This window comes from Paramacrobiotus metropolitanus, unplaced genomic scaffold, assembly GCF_019649055.1.
Source record: "Paramacrobiotus metropolitanus isolate TYO unplaced genomic scaffold, Prichtersi_v1.0 Parri_scaffold0000002, whole genome shotgun sequence".
NCBI classification, from domain to species: Eukaryota; Metazoa; Tardigrada; class Eutardigrada; order Parachela; family Macrobiotidae; genus Paramacrobiotus; species Paramacrobiotus metropolitanus.
The window spans coordinates 2837299-2857252 of NW_026570222.1; the positions used below are offsets into that span (position 1 = coordinate 2837299).

Sequence of the window (19954 nt, forward strand, 5' to 3'; positions counted from 1 at the left end):
CGTGAGTACAGCGTGATGCCTGCTTCGGAGTGATACGGGTACTAGTATTCGAAAAACTTGGTGTTTTTGGCTTTAGTCAAGTCTTTCATCTTTCTGAAGCTTTGTGTTCTGAGAGCTAGACTTTAAGAGGTACTTCACTCTTATCCTTGATATGTGGATCCTATACTGGCTTCGGAGTTTTCAGTTTGTTACGTTGTACTAAATACATAATTCCTTATCACCGCCAGAGGCCAGTTCGGTGGACGGCAAACCTTTGTAGCTGTTTATTTATTGCTCTGATAATCTGATTGCGACATTGTCGTCTACTTGTTGACTTGCAGCAATAATCATCGCGTCTGCGGAGAATGGGTAAACGTCACGGCAAAAATGCCACTGCAAACCCTGTCTACAGTTATGCCGAACTGAAAAAAGACAATAGACATTCGGGATACGGACTGGTCCAGGCTAGACTGGGTAAAGACTCTATCAAAGATTTTGACTGCTGCTCCTTGACACTGCAGCCTTGCCGAAATCCTGTTGTAACACCAGACGGGTATCTGTTCGATAAAGAAGCTATTTTAGAATACATTGTCCAGAAAAAGTTGGAGATTGCCAAAAAACAAAAGGCTTACGAAAAGTGGAGACAAAAAAAGGATGAAGAAAAGAAAGCAACTCTGGATGTCTGCAACAAGGCGAATGTGGACAGGTTTCGCAAGGCAACTTCCACAGTCACGACTCCTGGTTAGTTTAACCCTTTAACCGTTTAACGAGTTTAATCTCTGCAGTGATCGCAGTGTTACCGGTGGCGAAAAGCAATCTTCAGCTTTTTTCTTTCGCTACTTTTTTAGCGTTTCTCTGCAAAGCAGGATGTTTTGCACTTCAGTTGGCACGTAATTGTTTCTTATTGTAAACACTGGGAGGTAAAATTTACGTTAAGTTTAATCGGAAACTGCTAATGCGTCTAGTTGAGTTTTTGAAATTTAAATGTTTGCGACAGAAACTGATGCTGCAAGAGATGTTGACGTTTTGAATTACTGGGGAGCGAGCGGGGACAAATACTTCTTAAATCGAGCCACAAAACGGGAGCACTAGCATAAAAATGTTATCAATCTTGAGACAGAATCGATAGTGCAGGCTCATATGTGTGTCTAGAATCTAGATGTTTTCATTGCTGCTGTCTTTTACTGAATTGAATTAGAATATTGAATAAATAAATACGTAAATGAGTTTGAGCGGGATAGTAGTGGGAGGTGATGGGTATGACACTAACTTGTGGCATTTATTATATTTATGACGTAAGTATGTAATTTATGCAACAATATTGAATTACAGTTGATTTTCAGGATCCAGTACAGCCACCGATCCAACGAAACCTAATAATTTTTGGGGCTCAGCTGCCGCTGATCAGTCATTAGAAGTACCCCTCGAGAAGCCAGACACCACCATCAGCAATCCCCTTAGCGGCAAGCCAATTAAAGCCTCAGATCTGATTCCCATCAATTTCACTCCGATGGTGGATGATGACAAAACACCATTGGCTTCCAAGAAAGTGCGCTATATGTGTGCGGTAACGCGTGATGCCCTGACCAATTCCGTTCCATGTGTCGTGTTGCGAACGTCGGGGCAATGTCGTCACAGTAGAGTGTTTGGAGAATTTAATCAAAAAAGATATGATCGATCCTATTAACGGCAAGAAATTAACGGAAAGGGATATCATTTATCTCCAGCGTGGCGGTTCAAGTTATGCCGGCAGCGGAGTACAGCTGGAATCCAAAGTTAGCAAACCATCCATGTCGTTCGGATGAATATCGTTCGCTTCTTCTGTCTGGCAGTTCCGCAGTGCTTCCTTTGTGTTTCTGTTTCTGAAGTTTAATTTTGATTTTGCGGACTTGGTTTTATTGTCTTATTTGTTCCGAAGAAGTGGGTAATAAGAAAGCATTAAGATATGCATTAATGGTACAATATTTGAGTCTCGGGATGTTTTGAACTTTGAATACCAGAAAAAGCTGTAACGCTAGCTTTGTTTGTGTTTTTGAAAAAATTATGTATCTGGCCCCTGGGAACAGGAAATCCGCTATTGCGAATTGAACTGGTGAAGCAAGTAACATGAGATTTTATTTTTATCCTGATTTTGTGATGGGCGCAGATAAAAACAGTAGGAGTATAGAAGGACTGTCGGCGATGAGGACACCGCATAGTATATATATTTCTGACACTATGTGTAATAATTAAAATTTAATATCCGCAGTTATCTGCTGTGTGCCATGTACTCGAACACATACAGTATAAAATTTTATGAGCCTACTCGTAGTAGCCTACTGCAGTACGTCTTATTATTTAGTGACATTTACTACTGTTGACAAAACGTTTCCTGGGATATCTTAATTTTTTTATCTTTACGTTAGCCGTAAAAAAAGGCTTCTTCTCAACTTCAAGTACGAATTCAACATGTGTGCTAAGTGCTAACGTTATCGGTTATAATAGTGACGTTACGTCGTATCCAGTCTGCGCTCTGATAGACAGAGCACAGACTGGATAAAGCGACGAAGCTCGAGCTAAGCTCAACTAACATACTCGTTACAGTAGATAATCCATTTCCGCCAAATGAGCTGACTGGATCAGAATCCTGTTCGTGGTATGTAAGGTGCGCGCATTGCTTTGTGAAGTAGTAGAACTGCATTTCACTGACATATTTTCAGAACTGCATTTCACTGTAAAAACTAAAAAGATTAGAAAGCTACGCTAGTTATTAATTTGCTTTCGGTTGTTTTCAGAAGTATGTGGATCCCACTGGTGATATCGGAGATATTGTTTTCTATTATGTCAGAATAACACCTCAGCAAATCTCCTACAAAGTACAAACGTTCATCGTGGTTTCCTTACGGATGGGATGGCTGACTTCGACGCAACTTTGGAAGATGTGCTTGCAGGCGCAGCCCAAGGTGGAGTAAATGATTCGACGGCTGTGAGTATGTCGGATTTAGTGAACTCGTTCAAAGACATTTGGCGAAATGAACGATATGCCCCAGAGTTGCTGCCAGAAAAAATGTATGTTGTTGACTGCCTTTTGGATCAGATCAAACAGAAGGAAGCGGACGCCTCTGCTCTGCAGCAAGGAGCTGCTGGAACGGTGGACCGTGATGCATGTACATTGATCAGACTGGAATGCAGTCGCATTCGGTTTATGATCTCCAATTATCTCCGCTGTCGATTAGCGAAAATTGAAGATTTTTGCATGTACCTCAAACAGTTACCTGCAAACGAGCAAAGTGTACGACTCAGTCGCCCTGAAATGGTGTACTTGTACGGTCTGGTGGAAAAAATCGAGGAGCACTTGAAGTCGTCGATAGGCCTATTTCTGCCTCCGGGTATCGGTGTACTGGACGACAGATCGGGATGGTATAAAACTCCGACACGGCCGAAAATGGATATGTTTATCATTGCTAAGCCCAGGGAAGAGTTGGCACAGGTGCGCCTGGATGATCGCGTGCTGCCCGGAAGAGTTGAACACGAAGATTTGCAAGCTGGAGGACAGTACTTACTCCGCTACACATCTATTAGGGACTATATTTTTACGGATGATGAGCATATCTTGAAAGCAAAAGCGATCCTGATGTAAAATTTTCCTGCGGTTTTCCGTTTCCCTCAACCTTTCATATTCTATTTCTACGTGTTTTTTTTACAAATTTTTTAAGTTTTATTCTACGCGGTGTTATTCATTTTCGGCTCCTACTTTTAACGTCCTCATTAATTTATGTAAATTCTACATTGGTCTGTTTGTATGCTTATCAGCTTTGCTACTTCATAAAAAATAAGAACATAGCTTTTAACAAGCCTGTGCCAACAATAATAAGAACAACCATGTGGTCTGTTTTGTTAATTTCTTCTGATTGGCGTTCCGTAAAATATGTCACAAAATGAAGGCAAACAAGGAGTAATCGTCACGATGATCACAAACACTGAAAACCGTAAAAATACACAAGAATGACTAGATCACGCTAATGCCACTTTTATCAGTGAATTCCACAGCGGCTTTAACATTCTCGTCAAATAATTCAAAGCGTACTGGCATCTCCAAAATATAAAATGGATTTTTCAGTGCATAATCCGCATAAATTTGATACAGCTTCCGCAGTAATGCATCGGCCCCTTCCTGCTTCAAATCCGTCAGAATCAGGAATTTGGTTCCCGTGATGGTCTGGAAACAGTGCAATCGGAATGCATCAGTATCCAGGGTTCGCATTCCCGACGAATTAGGTTCGGGAGAGAGCTGCGCGCTGATGGCATACAATGAATGGAATGTGCTGGTTAGCATGAGTCGCTCGTTGGTCTTCAGAGGGGCTCGACCGAATTTAATACTAACAGGATAATTGGCCGGGTTGTTCAGGAATTCCAGCACTTCTTGCTCGGCTCGTTTCTGTGCTGGATCGCCTTGGATGTTTCGGCCGACAACTGGGATACCATTTACGGAGAGAACGCTGTAACCTACGCGGATATTATCAGCTTCTCCGAAACGGACCACCAAACGTTCGTCCATGAACTCCAGCGAGAATTCCAAGGGATAACTGAAGGTTTTCTCCACTTCATTCCGTTGAACATTGTGGTCGTAGTGATAGATCAGCCCTCCGGCCTTATTGACAATGTACAGAGAATAAACAACCATGGTGCAGCAGAATCAGGACAAATTACGAATTGGTAATGGTTGTCCAGATTCCACATAAAGTTACATGTAATGTCGGATTGTGTTTAGTTCAGCAGCTTCAGCTCAAAGGCAAAAACGCAGAATTAACTTCACCAGACAGCCTAAAAACTAGCAAAACTGAAAACTTTAACAGAATTTAGTAGACGTGCATGCAGTGGCTGCACGGCACACCAGTACGAGTAAGTACAGTAAGTAAATTTGGAATTGACAAAGTGTAGCAAAGGAATTGAAAGTCGGCAAAGCTGTACCAAAGCTGCATACTGCTCGTGCTGTTGATGTTTCCGACGGAAACATCACTACAAATACTAATCTCGAGCAAAATTATCCTAAAATCTTGGATTGTTCTTAGAACAAAAACGGAAAACACATACTCTGTCACATAGGTATTGTTATGATTAACGGTAGTGCATTGGAATTTCAAGTTAGCTAAAGCAAAATGTTTTCTAAAAACGCTCCCTTGCCCACACAAAATGTCAATGAGTATCTTTTCAGTCAGAACTTCACAAGTCCATGTTAAAATTTCTTATTATTTCAAGACTACCATGCTTCTCGTAAATTTCCAACAGCATGATGTTAATTTCGATCCTTTATTTGCTGCAGTATGATTACGCATATATCGAAAACACTTGTTGAAATATGTAAAATCAAATTTAGAAGCCATAAATTTTGCTGCTAACAAGCAATCACCAGAACAAGAGCATATGAAAATGAAAGACAATCACTTCCACACTTTGATAATACCATCCCGAGATCCAGAAACAATAAACAGCTGATTTGCAGTTGAACAAATAACCAAATCTGTGATAATGTCGGAATGACCGGTAAACGGAGAATCCACAAGAGAACGTGAGGTGGTATCCGCTTCCTTCATCATCGAAGCAGAGATACTCGCAGAAGTGGACATTGATCGTATAGATGACTGGTATTCATGAATGATATCTGTCCCATCCACATGATAATTTCTAAAATATAGCAGCCATATGAAGCGATATTTATGTTAAATGCGACCTCAAGTTTCTAACCATCATACCTGCAGAACAGTTTCCGATCAGGAAGTGTTTCACCGGCTGCCGATGAGATCATGTATGACATTTCTGGAGCCACGCCATCCCAATATCGAATTCGCCGATCCGTACCACCGGTTATGCAGCTAAATGATCGTGCATCCGACATCACCACTTGTAAGCCGCGAATACTATCCTGATTCACCTGTGATAAAAAAACTATCTCAGTTTACAAACCCAAAGAAACAAACAACCAGAAGATACATTCGATGAAATTCTGTCAAACACTATCCGACGCCCATTTGGAAGACTACGGCAAGTGCTTACCGATAAAGGTTGTGTCATAGAGGTTGCGAAAGGCCACTCCAAAGACCAGTTAACCGTAATCCGGTTTCTGTATCCCATACTGAGACTTCATTATTCCCTTTAACGCAGGCAATAACTGCATTATCCAGCTTGGGATGCGTGTATAAACGGCCGATCGCACTTCCCATGGGGTGGTGGAGAGACGAAATGGCCAGGCGAAACCTTAGGTCCCATGTTATCATGTAGCCATCCATACTTCCAGTTGTAATCCAGCTCTGTTCCGAGCTGACGCAGAATGTCTTCAGCATGCCTGAATGTTTGTCAGTAATGTTTAAGAACACAGTCAAACTAGAAATACGACCAATCTACGTAGAACACACAGCAATTGCAAAAATCAAAGAAACATTTACGACGAAGTAGTGAATAATGAAAAACAGAATCTCATATGAAAATGCTTTTGGGAAAGAAAGCTTACCGTGGCGCAAATCACTGTCCAGTTTCCATACGAAGTTAGGAGTACGCAGATCCCATCCGCAAACTGCACCCATTGATGTACAAAACGTTATGATGTTCTGCGATCCTAAATCGAAAGAATTTACGGCTGTGATATATCAGTCATTATATTCAACACCATATGATAAGAATTTCGGTACATCTGCCACATGCATGATGTAGTCAACAAAATTGTGTGGTGTTATTTTGCAATTCAAGTTTATTTTAACCAAGAAAACGCTACATAACGCACCACTTTACTTCCAACCAACTATCTGTACCTGGGTCGCAATATCCCATTTCAACGACAATTCCATCCCGTTTAGGATCAATAAATTTTTCCAGCTTGACTTGACCTTTAGAGTGATCGGCATCCATCCTAAGAAACACAAAACCACATCACTTTTATGGTATTTGAGACCACAGCTGCAAAATGCAAATATTGAACCAGATGGCAGAAATTACCGAACTACATGAATCGCTCCATTTTCCCCTGCGCAGGCAAACGATTTCCACTCCTCGCAATATGTCATAGCCCGAACAGGGCTGCCAAGGCTCTTATACGTATATTTGGCACGATTAGACAGACCGCGTCCCTCCATTTTCGCACAGTCCCATAGCTTGACCGCTCCATCCAACGAACAGCTTAAAATATCCCCATTGTTTTTATTCGAACGCAACCTGTAAGCATTCAGCAGATGTATTTCATTTTCCTAATCAAGCAACAAATGGAGGCTCCAAAAAGTATTTTTTACCTAACAATTCCATGAGGATGTTCATGCAGATGTGCTACGAGAGTGCCGCTAGGCCGCCATTCTTTCAGCAAATCTGCATACATCGGCGGTGGTTCGAGATCACTCAGTGACACTTCGTTACTAAGCACTACCCCTCGTTCTTGCTGGCGATTCTGAATGAAACTCTGCAGTTCGCGTTCACAGGTTGGAATTCTCACTGCGTACAAAACAGATTTCACGGAAGAAAAAACAAACAGTGAGGACTATCTAACGACAGATCAATTTTACGTACCAACTACGAGAAAAATGAAACCGTACCTCGAATGGCGGAAGCGCCGCCTACGAGGCTAGCATCACGACTTTCTCCCACAGTTTCGCCAACAGATTCGTGCGCCACAGGCACTGGTGTCAACGACACGTTCGACGGCTTGAAAACAGTGTCCCATTCTTCGTTCTATCAAGTTCCAGCAGTTAAACTTAAAGTGGCTGTATTACATGCGTGGTTGCGAGTAGTGCTTACCATAGCCGTTCGTAATGCCACATCATTCACTAATTGTTTACTTCCTTTCGTCAAAGTTGCCGACGAGCTCATGGAATCAACAGCTTCGAGACCAGGTGGTTCTGGAATGCTCCGAATCGGCACGGACGGTCCGATTTTCACTGTGTTCTTAGTTCTTTCCGCCTGATCTTCAGCTTGTATAGCCAGTTCTTGCTCCATCGTCGGTGAAGGAAGTCGCAGTCGCATTATGAAGTCTTTCATCAGCTGCACAATAAACCGTTAGTTAAAACTTACAACTGGGAACATTACCACGGTCTGTAAACAGCGAAGTGAATAATCAATATCTTCTGATCGCCCGCTTAATTAAACTTGGATAATGAACTAACCAGCACTTTGGCTTTATCTGTCGGTACTATTTCATGGGCATGGAGTTTCTGATACAGCTGATTTTCGGCAATAGTGGAGGCACGCATGCTTCGAAAGCCGTCATTATCGTTTACTATCCTCAACCGCTCATCACTGTTTCCTTCCAGAAACTCCAAAAGCTTCCGACCAGCTCGATCTCCAGAAAATATACTATAAATCCGACGATTGAGTGGTGGCATTAACGCTCCGGATAACGATTCCTATGCCACCAAAGAATAAGAACGGAAGTAAATGCAAAATGAAATATTTATGGACTACACACTTTTCTGCTGAAATACAAAGCAGTTCTTTTCTGCCTAGTGAATCAACCCAGTTTCAAATCCTTACCTCATTGTCTATGAAGACGATCTGATGATCCAAAAATGGCAGAACCATTGGACGTATTCGTATTTGTTGATCCGCATAATCAGTTTTCTTAGCGGCAACGGCAAATAACGCGACAGCTGTACGGCGAATCCAACTGTTCTAGAACGACATAACAAAAACGTTCAATCTGCACAAGTTAAAAAGCTTAATCACTCTACTCCGGCTAACCGGGTGAACCAGAAGCGCAGAACAAAACGCCAGCAATTCCATGATGGATTTCTTTGGTATCAACTGAAGTTTGACAAGATCCAAAAACGAAGTCAGGGCGTGAAACACCACGAACTCCTCCGGATCGGTAAGCCCCTGTGAAGATAAATACAGATTCCTATCCGGATCGGAATAGTTGCATATGAATACCATGTTTTACAAATCAGCGCCATACCTGCTCCAGGAGTGCCCGAAAAACACCAGCACCTTCTAATCCAACAAACGATGCCAGCCCAACAATGGATCGAAAGAACGCTGCACGCAACTGCCAGTCAGGCTGCGATAAAATAAAAGGCATTACTATCTGGTCACCACATCGGTAACAAATATATCTATTCCGCTGCATATTATCGATCTTGTATAAGTATCTACATAATTCCTCACATATAAAAGTACTCTATAAATAGTAGTTATACATATAATTAATCCGATGAACAGTAATATTAACAATTAACATATGGGTTTACTAGGCTAACCTTTTCGTTAAGAAAGGTGACCAAATGAGGCAGAATACTTTCCCGAGTAAGTTTCCGCCCGAAAACTTGACATAACTTCCCCATGCCATATTCCAGCAGCGCTCGTTTGACCGCATTGCTCTGCTTCAATATGAGTTTCTCCAATAGAGACTGCAGATATTTTAGTAAAAGGATACGTTCCACATCAAAAGGATACCGATCTTCATCGTGTAATGAATACAGGGAATCTTGGTTAGCCGTTGAGCCATTGGTCTGGCACAGATAAGACCGCTCCAGAAACGTCATGGCGATCTCCGCAATTTGGGCGATATGCATGGCGAAAGTAATTCGTACGTGCTGATTATTGTCATCCACTAATTTTTCCATGTCCGGCAAGATGTATGCGCGGAAGATGTGACCTTCGTTACGGCGAACACAGGGAACCGCTTGCAAAACCTTTACAAAGGTTTTTATAAAACTCGCCCGCACTATGGCTAGGCGATCCTCCACACACGTAAGCTAGAGCGGAAATCATAATTAGAAAAAAGCCATGAATTTTCGTACGGTTAACTGAAAACCTTAAAGCGCATTGAAATTAACACATGTCAGATAAATACAATGCTACACAAAACTGACCATCCAAAAAACTTTTCAATAACTTTTCGTCAGTGCGAGAGTACACACGATTTCCTTATGCTGGTTTACCAAGTAAGGCAGAAGTCGATCCAAGACGATCTCTACGGGTAACAAGGGTGCCAGTATTTCGGCAATTTCTAAAGCGGCTAACTTGGCATCGCTGTGGCTTAAATTTCTCCAGTGCGATAACAGCAGTGGTAAAATCAGTACAATACATTCTGAGGATCCTCCCAGCTTTTCAATCACTCCAGAAAGATCGTTCCGCAATCTAAAAAGTGGTTCTTAAAACGCATAACCGAGCAGCTACACCCCGGACAGTACCATACCTCATTATCTTATTATCTGGAATATCAGGAGTGCAATATGAAAAGATGTAACTGTTCAGAAACAAGTAGAAACATTCCGGGAAAACTGTTTCACGCAAAGCATTCAGGTAGTAGATAGCCCGATGCCGCACCGAGGGATCTTTCTCAATCATATTCTGAATAAGAACCTGAAAAAGAAAGTAAAGGTTTCAAGAATTCCCCTACTAGCGTTTGCCGCTGTAAAAAGTTTAATGGTATGGAAAAAAACGCTACTATAAAAAAAGTCACATATTCTAACACATCATTTCATAAATAATGGAGCCAAAAATTACCCTCAAATCTTCCGATTCAACCTTTTTTATGGCATCAGAAGGATAAAACTCCCCGTTGCGATACGCCAGCAACTTCGACAAATCAAATGGTGCCTCTCCATCTCCAAAAAATTCCAAAAACACACATCTGTAAGTAAAACAAAATTTTAACATCAACTGTATATGAAACGAAGATAACTGAGCCACTCATAACCCTACAGATTTTCAAACAAAATTTTAAGTACCTAGATTCAAAGATGCTGCACAAAACTTACCCCACAGAAAAAATGTCCATGGACCAGTCTAGCGCGCCCATGCGTACTTCTTGTTGCTGGTCAGGAAGATTGATCTTAGAGCTTATAACATCTACGGATTCAGCAACGCCTCGCAAAAACCGTTCAGGAGCAATGTAACACGTCCGTCTCCGACTTGTATCAAAGAAGTAATTGAAATCCGCTGGGTCTCCCTATAAAAGAATCAACGTTTGCAGCTCTTCAGCGCAAACGAACGCAGAAATGATATCCAATCATGGAAAAATGCATAAGAAAAAATTAGGTAACCTCCTCAAAAATTGCATTTCGTATTAATAATCAGCGGCAGTATGCAGAGAATTATGGATGATAGGGCAATCCCAATCATCGTGTACAAAATGTATTCAATACACATTGTCAAAATTGTAGCGGCAAATTCATGCACAAATCAACATAAACTGAATTTTAGTATAATATTAATATCATTTAATACTTCACACAATGACACCAAAGCAAATACTTACATCGGGGAGATAAGTCGGTTTATAACTTGCGAAATCCACCAAATACACCCAGTTCCAGCTCGTTATTGCTATATTGGCCGATTTAATGTCGCCGTGATAAATCTGCAAAAACAAAGGATTATTTGATTTATCACGATAACAGACAACTTAAAGAAGCGGCAATAAATTAATAACTAACATTTTTTGCGTGACACTCTTGTAATCCATTCAAAATCTGGAACGCAATCCACCGCTTTTCGATATCCACTAGGTAGGGTCGCGCACTCATTCGATCGTATAGGGTATCCTTAATGTAAGTGCGACAAAGTGCTGCAAACTTATCCGATTTCTGAAAACAAGAGCATATTTAGTAACGATTACTCAAGTTGCGAACAAAATTTAAAACAGTTTAAAAAACAAATAATTCATTCGCTACACACCACACCCAAATGTCGCTTCTTGCATGGAAAGCATGCAGTATTGTCTAACAGAAAACCAAAACTTTTTTTACCGTGAAAAAGGAGAACGGCAAACAATGCAAAAAGCTTTGCATATTTTCCCGTTGAACTGCAAACGAACAAGATGTAATTCCGAGCTGACTGCCAAATCAAAATACAAATTTTATCATACACTGTAGTGCTTTGTCATACGGTTCCAAACTGAGACTTCTATCGTGAATCACAAAGACTTTAACAACACAGGATCCTTCCTGAAACCACAACAAACATCACAGATTTCGTGATCAGCAAGCGGAATACGCACGACGCGAATGAACAGCTGAACACACTTGTGATTTGTCCGTGCCACTTTCATGAATCGAGTACTCCCCAGCCTAAAAACCCCGAAGACGGTGAGGAGAGATGCACAAAAATAACAAGCAAGGCTCTTACTTTGCAGACAACTGGAATCCAGGAAGGTCCATAAGGTAATGCTCGATCGGATAGATCTGATCCGCACCCGAAACGGAATACTGATTCCCCATGATGAAAGCAGTTTTGTCGAAAGACGAGACAAAAACTGCTTATGATCAGACCTAGTTATCCTATGGGTCTCCTTCTACATCATACGGTCAGTGTGTCAAAGTGTCAAACTAACCATGATCCAACGGATAGAAAAATTCTAAAAGAGAAGATTTAACAAACTTTACAGAGTTTGAGAGAAAATAAAAGGAAATCGATAAGATAGCCAAACTCAGCTGGTAAGCCTGGTATAAATAGGGCTAACAAATGCGTTTGGCTAACAGCTGACTACCGTACGAAGCCATATGCATAGTGCTGTGGCTGTTGTCGGACAGATGGCTTGATTAAACGGAACCGTTGTCACGGCGTTGTATTTTTATTTTTTAGTTCTAATAACTTTTGCGAGAGAATCTGGGAGGTATTAATCGTTTTTTAACTGATTTACTGAAAACCTGGAATCGTAGGAATTTGGAAATTTATGTTCGTTATCGTGGTGGTGGGTCCTAACTACTGATTGGGAAACGGGATTCTGAGATTTGCGCGTAAGAACGAAGTTGGAGCTGATTTTGGCTTTGACTGTCGTTGTGGCTTCTCGAAATTCCGAAGTGACCGTTATCGTTGTTCTGTTTTGCTCCACTTTATGTTTGCCATCCCTCCTGTAAAATCCGCGATTCGTTAGGAATAAATTGACTTTAACATGGACAATGACCATAACTATCAGCTGGACGCCGACGAGGATCCCTTAATATATCCGTTCAATCCCGAACAGAACGGCGAACCTGGCTTCCCGGTCGACATCGATTTCGGCGTCCAGGACCAGGAACTGCAAGATCTGGAAATTAATTATTTCGATGATCACCCCAACGGTTACAAGGAGACGAGAGCTTCCAAGAGAACCCGAGCGCAGGTTCCAGAAAACTTCCGGAATGGCGCTACCGCTTGCATGGAGCAGTTTGTTGAGAACGTGCGGCAGAAAGTTCGCAGTCCACTGGTTACGGAAAATATGAAAAAGTAGGTAGATGATTTCGAATAATATCTTCCTGCGTCGGTAATCGGCGCAACGTGATGATGATGTTTGCCAGCCAACTTTGATTCAATTCAACCAGTTTCATATTTTTGCTTCGATTATGTTTACAAGTGGACCAATTATTGTTAAACGGTAACTGTTACAGACTTAGTACAGTGTTACTATAACATTTTGAATTAGCCGTGTCAGTTTAAAAGTTTACCTTTTTTCTGTTGCTTGACTGAGTGGAATATAGTTGTGCACGGATACTGATAACTTATTAATTTCCGTAATATGTATGATTTCCTGGCCAATAGTACTTAATGTGTTATCAACAGGTTGCTGCTCTAGTCATTTTCAACGACTGAACCACCGGTGTGAAACTTCTGTTTATGGATTAGCACTTGCTGTACATTTTTTTCTTACAGGCTCTGCGAGCTTATTCAGGAATCTTTTGAAGAATATCTGGGACTGCATCGAGACCCAACAGAAGATATTAATTCGGTGTCGGTCGTGGAGTGTCCAAAGCTGCATTTCCTGTTGGAAAAATTTGGTACAATCCACGGTGACCACGATAGCGATGAGGAGATTAGCGAATTTTACAAAACGGTATTCAGATTTTTGCTGAATATATTATTCTGTTATACGTTAATTCGATTTTTTGTTTGATAGCTTGCCAAGCACTTTGTCGTCGTCGCTGACGATGCCGATATGCAGTATTATGGCTGCGTTATATTGTACTCTGTGATGCAAGGTTTTTGGGCCAGTTCACCCGAATACGCAAAGATATTTTTTGAAAATGAAATATTTTTCCCATTTATGCACTTCATGCATACCAATCCACCAGGTGATCCCGTGCTCCGCTTACCTGCTCGACATCAAACGGAAATTCGAGCCATATTATGCGGATTATACGGAACGCTGTTTGAGCGAGCTACCCTGGAAGATTTCACTGTGAATTTTGGCGTCATTCGAAAATTGGTATGTCTAACTTGCGCATAAATGTTGTGGGCGTTTCGGCTTCCTTTTAGCGCGGATTTTATTTAATTTTTCTTGGGACATAAGTTACTCGTACACTAAATATATCTATCAACTTAATAGTTTTCTGTTTATCCATAGTAAATGCTGTAATAAATCATTGTTTGGTCTGTCGTTCGTGTTTCATTATGATTTTTGTAATGTAGTTACCGGGACACCTTTCACAACTCCGCAGTTATATAGCGACTTTGAAACCTTCTGAACCATCCGATGCGCGCCCGGAACCGCCGCCAGTTTTCAGTACGCCTAATGTTCCGACAACGTCCCAGCGATCCGGTACTAAGCGGCGATTAGACCGGACAAAGAGTGTTTTGGATTCTGGCAGTTCGACACCCTCGTCAAGTCGCCGGAAAAAGGCCAAGCTCACGACTTCGACTGATGTTGTTAGATTAAATATTGATGAAACGTCTTCTTCTTCTTCCTGGGCTGAATATGAAAGGCATCAGATCGGTGAACTATCCCAAAACTTCCGAATCTTACCCACCATGGACGAAAAACTTGAAATTCGATTGACTTTGGATTTGCTGGTCGGTCTGGCGTCTGTTCGTGATTTTGATACCACTTTCCAGGAAGTGGATGTTTTGGGATTATGCTTTGATTTCTTGGACGCCCGAAAAAAATTAACTATTCGAGTTATGGGCCAGGCGATACATGTGAGTCGCTTGAAATGAACAGTCGCTTAGTAGAATAAGCAATACCAGTTATGGAGCACTCCCTTCTGCCTGAGCGCGTTTAATGATACTTCTTCTGTTTAGTTGCTCGCCAATCTTGTACGGAATTCTCGCTTTGGTACCAGGCTGTTGGAAACACCATTACGCTTTATTCAGATGATGAAAATCCCCAAGCCATCCATTCCTTCCGTCTTTGTTGTGAAGTTGTTCGCTCACGTTGTCTCTTCTTCTGAATACGCGCTGGAAACAGTATGTTTGCATTTTTTCATCGTAAAAATTAATGATCTTCCGAATATTTATTTTAGCGTTTTCCACGCCTTAGCGTGTATGATTTTTGTCCGGTTACTTTTCACAGCTACCAGTTGTCCTAATTTCTTTTCCGTTTGTGATAGATGGTAAAATATCCTGACCTTGTCCAGAATACGACAGCTTTCATGGTCGAATATGGACTGCAATCTGGACATGAGTCAGCTCGAAAATGGGCAGCAAAATTTTTTATTTATGCCCTGAAGTTTCGTGCTTTTATCGATACCTTCGACGAGCCGAAAGTGGACGGTCTCCGCACTTTGTTAAACATGGTAGGCCATGGACTGCTCTCTGACTTTTGTTAATAGTCAACTGTTTACGCTATTTTAGAAGCCAAATACTTTTATATTTGCAAAAAAGGGCCGTAGCCTTTTATTATGTATTCTAAAACATGTCCGTTATTTAATTTTTGCAGATTGGTCGCTATGATTATTTATGGCAAAATGAATTAGAACGGCAGTTATCGGACGAGGAACAGCTGATGTCCGCATCGGATGCGTTGCATCTGCTCTATCAAGTGTTAAACTGCTATTTTACAACTGATATGATTATCAAGGCTGAATGGTTTCGCCAAGATCTTCTGCGTCGGGCTCGTGAGAATAAAAAGGAAATAGCTCTGGAAAGCAAATTTCCCCGCATTGCACCAAATAAGGTACTTAATTCATTTGTGCTGCACATGAAAGAAATTTGTGTAACCAAAGCGTTCCTAATCAGATGCTGATATGACGATGACACTTTAAAATACAGTCGAACGGATAGCGAGCATCAGCGGTGAAATGGTCTGATTTATTTTTGTAGGTTTTCTTTTTGGAAAAAGAGGAAATGGATGATCTTCGAGATTTCCTCTTGGCTCACGTCCCTTTGTGCCGAATTCGAACACGGCGGGATCGTATACTGCGCTTTGTACAGTTTGATGGTGTTACGCGTCTTCTGAGGCTGCTGGAACTCGACAAGTTTACGATGATAACCAACAGAGAGTTCACTGTTGTTCCGTTTCACAAGATTGGATTAGAGATTCTGGAAAAATGCGTCCTGTCAAAATGTGCTCAGGATGCGATCATCAGCTACACGACTTCGGATCAGTCGTTTCCGTATACTGGATTTGGGTAATCTTCCGTTGATTTCGGTATGAATACGCCTGACATTTGGTTATTCTTGGTTTGGCAGGATGTTGATCGACATGTCGGTGAAGTATTCGTCCAGTGATACGAGCGATGTGAAAAAAAGTGCCGATACCGCAGTTAAAAAGTCTGCGTTGGATGTTTTATGCAATTGTATCTTCGGAATGCGAACTGGGGTGAATCTTAGGCTTTGCATCCAAAAGGCAGTGTTTTGCTGCCCTTTATCATGGACACTACGTACTGTATATAGATATTATTTTATTAACTGCAGTTTGCAATGGAAAAGTATATTGTGACCGGCGTCCGTTCTGCTTCATAATCGGGCTTCGATAACGCTCAGCTCTGCAAAGTTAATGTTCAGGGCTATTTTTTTCAGAAAGATCCAGAGGAGAGTGAGCTGACGGAGAGTCAAGGGAAAAGTCGACCGTTCTATAACGATCCGGAACATTTTAAGCAGATGGTGAACATATTTCGACGACATAAATGTGTGGAAATGATGCGGCGAGTCATCCATGAAGCCGAAGATCCTGAAGAGGAACTGCTTCGTACATTAGCTTGTAAAATTCTTACCGGTATGGCAGCATCGCCTTCATGTCGACAGGTTATGAGAGAGTTGTCGTTTTTCCGATCTGGAGAAATACAAGGTATGTTCCGCATTTTATGCCGGCATTTTTCCTTAAACATGTGATCTGATGTGGCTTGAACTTTTGTTATAGTTCTCATGCGCGAGCCTTTAACCATTGATGGGAGCAAGGAATTCGCCAACTTTGAAAAAGCCGCGAAAGAAATGCTGGAAGCGGTTTTCGAGACAAAACTGAGGACGCCAATTCCACCCAGCCTCCCGGAAGCGGTTTTAAGACAAGACATTCTTAGACGAACTCGCATTACGTTTAGCTCTCAAGAAATCGATTTGTTATTGTTGGATCATTTGGAAAATCGTGGCTTGAACACGACGGCAAACTGTTTAAAAAGCGAAGCGGGTTTGAATGAGCCAAGTTCGGTGGTTGCACAGCCGACTAAAGCGAAGTCTCGCCGGTCCATTTATCCGAGTTTGATTCGAGTGGGAACTCGGTCCATCAACGTTACCGGGGAAGATTCGAACGGTGGAAATATACTGGGACAGCGAAATTTTATATTAGATGCGACGGATGCCTCGACCATGGTTGTGCCAGGATATCCTGATTTAGTTGGAATTGTAGCGAATAATTTCCGCAGTGAGCATGCCCAATGTGAATATCCCATCGCTGTATGTCCGCCTTTTTCTCTGAAAAAACGGCACCGGTGTCCAAATCCGGTAGGAATTCTGAACGCTCCGTATAACATTAGTCAGAGGTTAAGCATGCGAGGCGGTCGTGGAGATGAAACTCAGTGGGGACGATCGCTGGATCGTCGATATATATTTGGAAAGTTGAGACCGGTTTGCAACTTTGGGTTGCCAGCGGATGCAGGCGTTTTTGACCCGGAAGGCGGACTTCTATCGGCGGCGTTCATGGGTGTACAGCAGAATAAAATTGTTACGGGAACGATGGATGGATACGTGGTTGGATATAACATTTCTGAACCATCTAAGGTGCGAATAGTCTTTGAACGATTTTGAGTTCGATGACTGGTTTATTTATGTGAGCTTGAATGTTCACGGTTTTCTACAAACTTTTCTTGATGTGCAGATGGTGCAGTTTGTGAAGCCAGACACAACAAACATTGCTCTGATTTCTTAAGTTTCTCATACAGAGTTTTTGAATAACCGAAGCGTTTTTTTACCACAGCCCACGTTCTATCGAGCTTGCCACGAGTTCGAATGCGAAACTCATCATCTCGCAATGGTTCCCACGTTTCCTGCTTGTGATGTTTTTGTCAGCTGCTGTTCGTCTATATCGTCGACATTGTGGAAATTGCGACCGGGTGGATGTGACGTTATTAAGCAGTATCCTTCCGTGGAATATATGACGTTTCCTCATTTCCATGATAATATTGCTTTGGGCTGCGAAATGGAGCAGTTGTCACCGGCTTATGTGAGACAAGAAATCCTGCTGGTTTTTTTGGGGTGATATTCATTCTGATTTATTTTTATAGACAATAGATCTGGAAACCGGCAATAAAATTTTGACGTTTTCCGAACCGAAGTTACAAGGCCGATACGTCAAGAATCGCCCGAGTTTTCATCCTAGTGATGATATGGTGACGCATGATGGACTGCTCTTTGATGCCCGTTCAGGCAAACTTATCCACCAGTTTGATCAGTTCGAGCGGCACACATCGAACGGGGTTTTTCATCCAGATGGGAACGTCATTATAATTGATGAACAAGTCGTAAGTCCGGGCTTGGCTAGCAATAAAATTATTGCGTTAATCAAATGTCTTTTTGTTGCTGTGAATGTTAGTAGCGATAAGATGTATAAATCAGAACGACGCTGATGTTCTAATGGTTGAATGTTTGAACTTTATAGTGGGATTTAAGGACTTTTAAACTGCGCAAAAGTGTGATGCAGTTGCGGCAGAGCCTGTTAAAATTCAACGCAACGGGTGACGTATTGTACGCCGTCCATTACGAGAAACAAGTTGATGATTTGGAGCCAACAGTTTACGAATTCCCTGGTGGTTTCACAACGGTTGACTCAAAGGATTATTCAACTATTGGTAAGAGCTTTCTGTCAATATTTAACTACTGTTTAAAGGGCCTGTTCATATCTTCGTATATATCTTTCAAACCCGAAAAATCTGTTTTAAATTAATTTTGTTGCATTGAAATTTGCTCAGGTCAGAAGAAGCATCATTTCATGCGTGATATGCCTTTGTTTGAAGAAGTACAGTAACTTAGCATGATTTCTTGTTATCTTTACTGTGAATTGGTTGTTTGCAGCTGGTATTGATCTCAAACGAAAGTTCCAGTGTTTAACTCTGGATACACTGGACAACCATATCTTCTTGGGTGAATCTTACAGCGAAAGCCTCGGTGCGTATGGAAGATTATTTCAGATCGGTGTGGACAAAGGGGATGAGGAGGAAGATCTGGAGAAAACCGACGATGAAGATGACGATCATTTCGGCGATGACGATGACGATGATGATGATGAGGAAGATATGACGGCCATCTTCGATGATGACTATGGAGGTAAACACAACGATAGTTTTTATAATTATGGTAGTGAAATGGCCATTTTGATTATTAACTATATATTTATTGTTTCCGTTTTTAATCGTTATAATTCACATATAATGCAGACGAAATGGACTGGGAAGAGGTGGAGGACGATGATGCTGCGCCATCACCTGAGAACGAAGAGGATGAATGGACAACTGATGAGGAGGCGGGTAACAATGACGATGACAACGATGATGACGATGTGGTATATGAAGTTGGTAATCATGTCGATTACGAACCTGACTGAAGTTCGCATTAATTGTGTTTAATGGCTTAATGGGGATAACGCTGGGAGCACAAGTTTTGCTGTCAGTAGTTTCGTACATTCTCAAATGCTGTATTTTGAAATGTGTAAATTACGTACCAGACTGTGATGGTTCCGCCTTGGGCTTGCTCCACTTTGATTCTTTTATGGTTATACGTTTTCGAAGCTTTTTGCTATGCATTTTGCGGATTGTTTGTGTTACGTGTGTACTAATAAAAGTTGTAATTTGCTGGTAGTTTCATATTTCATTTCTTGATGAATGATGATTAG

General features: G+C 41.5%; 6 protein-coding genes across 8 annotated transcripts; 3 read left to right on the plus strand and 3 right to left on the minus strand.

Moving 5' to 3' along the window:
- The first annotated feature begins 57 nt into the window (after positions 1 to 57).
- On the plus strand, positions 58 to 2102 carry LOC129585575 (nitric oxide synthase-interacting protein-like). The gene is given in 3 exon segments (XM_055478302.1): positions 58 to 720; positions 1323 to 1600; positions 1602 to 2102. Coding segments are annotated over 3 exon segments (837 nt in total). The 5' UTR covers positions 58 to 344; the 3' UTR covers positions 1785 to 2102.
- A 428-nt stretch (positions 2103 to 2530) lies between these two features.
- LOC129583524 (DNA replication complex GINS protein SLD5-like) lies at positions 2531 to 3887 on the plus strand. 2 transcript variants are annotated; one of them, XM_055475340.1, is made up of 2 exons: positions 2531 to 2623; positions 2754 to 3887. In XM_055475340.1, the coding sequence occupies exon 2, from the start codon at positions 2870 to 2872 to the stop codon at positions 3596 to 3598; it is 729 nt and encodes a 242-aa protein (XP_055331315.1). In that variant the 5' UTR covers positions 2531 to 2623; positions 2754 to 2869; the 3' UTR covers positions 3599 to 3887. The 2 variants fall into 2 exon arrangements, with proteins under 2 accessions (XP_055331315.1, XP_055331323.1); XM_055475348.1 differs by having other exon boundaries at positions 2531 to 2614.
- On the minus strand, positions 3827 to 4900 carry LOC129583539 (trafficking protein particle complex subunit 4-like). The gene has a single exon (XM_055475360.1). The coding sequence runs from the start codon at positions 4640 to 4642 to the stop codon at positions 3968 to 3970; it is 675 nt and encodes a 224-aa protein (XP_055331335.1). The 5' UTR covers positions 4643 to 4900; the 3' UTR covers positions 3827 to 3967.
- A 364-nt stretch (positions 4901 to 5264) lies between these two features.
- On the minus strand, positions 5265 to 5885 carry LOC129582490 (phosphoinositide 3-kinase regulatory subunit 4-like). Its single transcript, XM_055474004.1, has 2 exons — positions 5712 to 5885; positions 5265 to 5643 (listed from the first exon to the last, which is right to left on the minus strand). The coding sequence occupies exons 1-2, from the start codon at positions 5852 to 5854 to the stop codon at positions 5400 to 5402; spliced, it is 387 nt and encodes a 128-aa protein (XP_055329979.1). The 5' UTR covers positions 5855 to 5885; the 3' UTR covers positions 5265 to 5399.
- LOC129582472 (phosphoinositide 3-kinase regulatory subunit 4-like) lies at positions 5750 to 12420 on the minus strand. 2 transcript variants are annotated; one of them, XM_055473995.1, is made up of 23 exons: positions 12067 to 12420; positions 11963 to 12008; positions 11807 to 11885; positions 11688 to 11743; positions 11376 to 11525; positions 11198 to 11299; positions 10698 to 10888; positions 10444 to 10570; positions 10133 to 10299; positions 9876 to 10074; positions 9192 to 9689; positions 8891 to 8992; positions 8677 to 8811; positions 8470 to 8607; positions 8103 to 8342; positions 7738 to 7980; positions 7536 to 7671; positions 7239 to 7434; positions 6949 to 7128; positions 6765 to 6862; positions 6467 to 6571; positions 6013 to 6301; positions 5750 to 5890 (listed from the first exon to the last, which is right to left on the minus strand). In XM_055473995.1, exons 1-22 carry the CDS (start codon positions 12156 to 12158, stop codon positions 6027 to 6029), a joined length of 3555 nt encoding a protein of 1184 aa, XP_055329970.1. In that variant the 5' UTR covers positions 12159 to 12420; the 3' UTR covers positions 5750 to 5890; positions 6013 to 6026. The 2 variants fall into 2 exon arrangements, with proteins under 2 accessions (XP_055329970.1, XP_055329963.1); XM_055473988.1 differs by having other exon boundaries at positions 6949 to 7164.
- Positions 12371 to 19929, plus strand: LOC129582461 (DDB1- and CUL4-associated factor 1-like). Its single transcript, XM_055473978.1, has 16 exons — positions 12371 to 13146; positions 13570 to 13750; positions 13814 to 14122; positions 14326 to 14832; positions 14935 to 15099; positions 15243 to 15428; positions 15572 to 15808; positions 15955 to 16262; positions 16324 to 16453; positions 16654 to 16921; positions 16994 to 17847; positions 18044 to 18289; positions 18351 to 18587; positions 18725 to 18914; positions 19138 to 19389; positions 19500 to 19929. Exons 1-16 carry the CDS (start codon positions 12833 to 12835, stop codon positions 19664 to 19666), a joined length of 4551 nt encoding a protein of 1516 aa, XP_055329953.1. The 5' UTR covers positions 12371 to 12832; the 3' UTR covers positions 19667 to 19929.
- Positions 19930 to 19954: the final 25 nt, after the last annotated feature.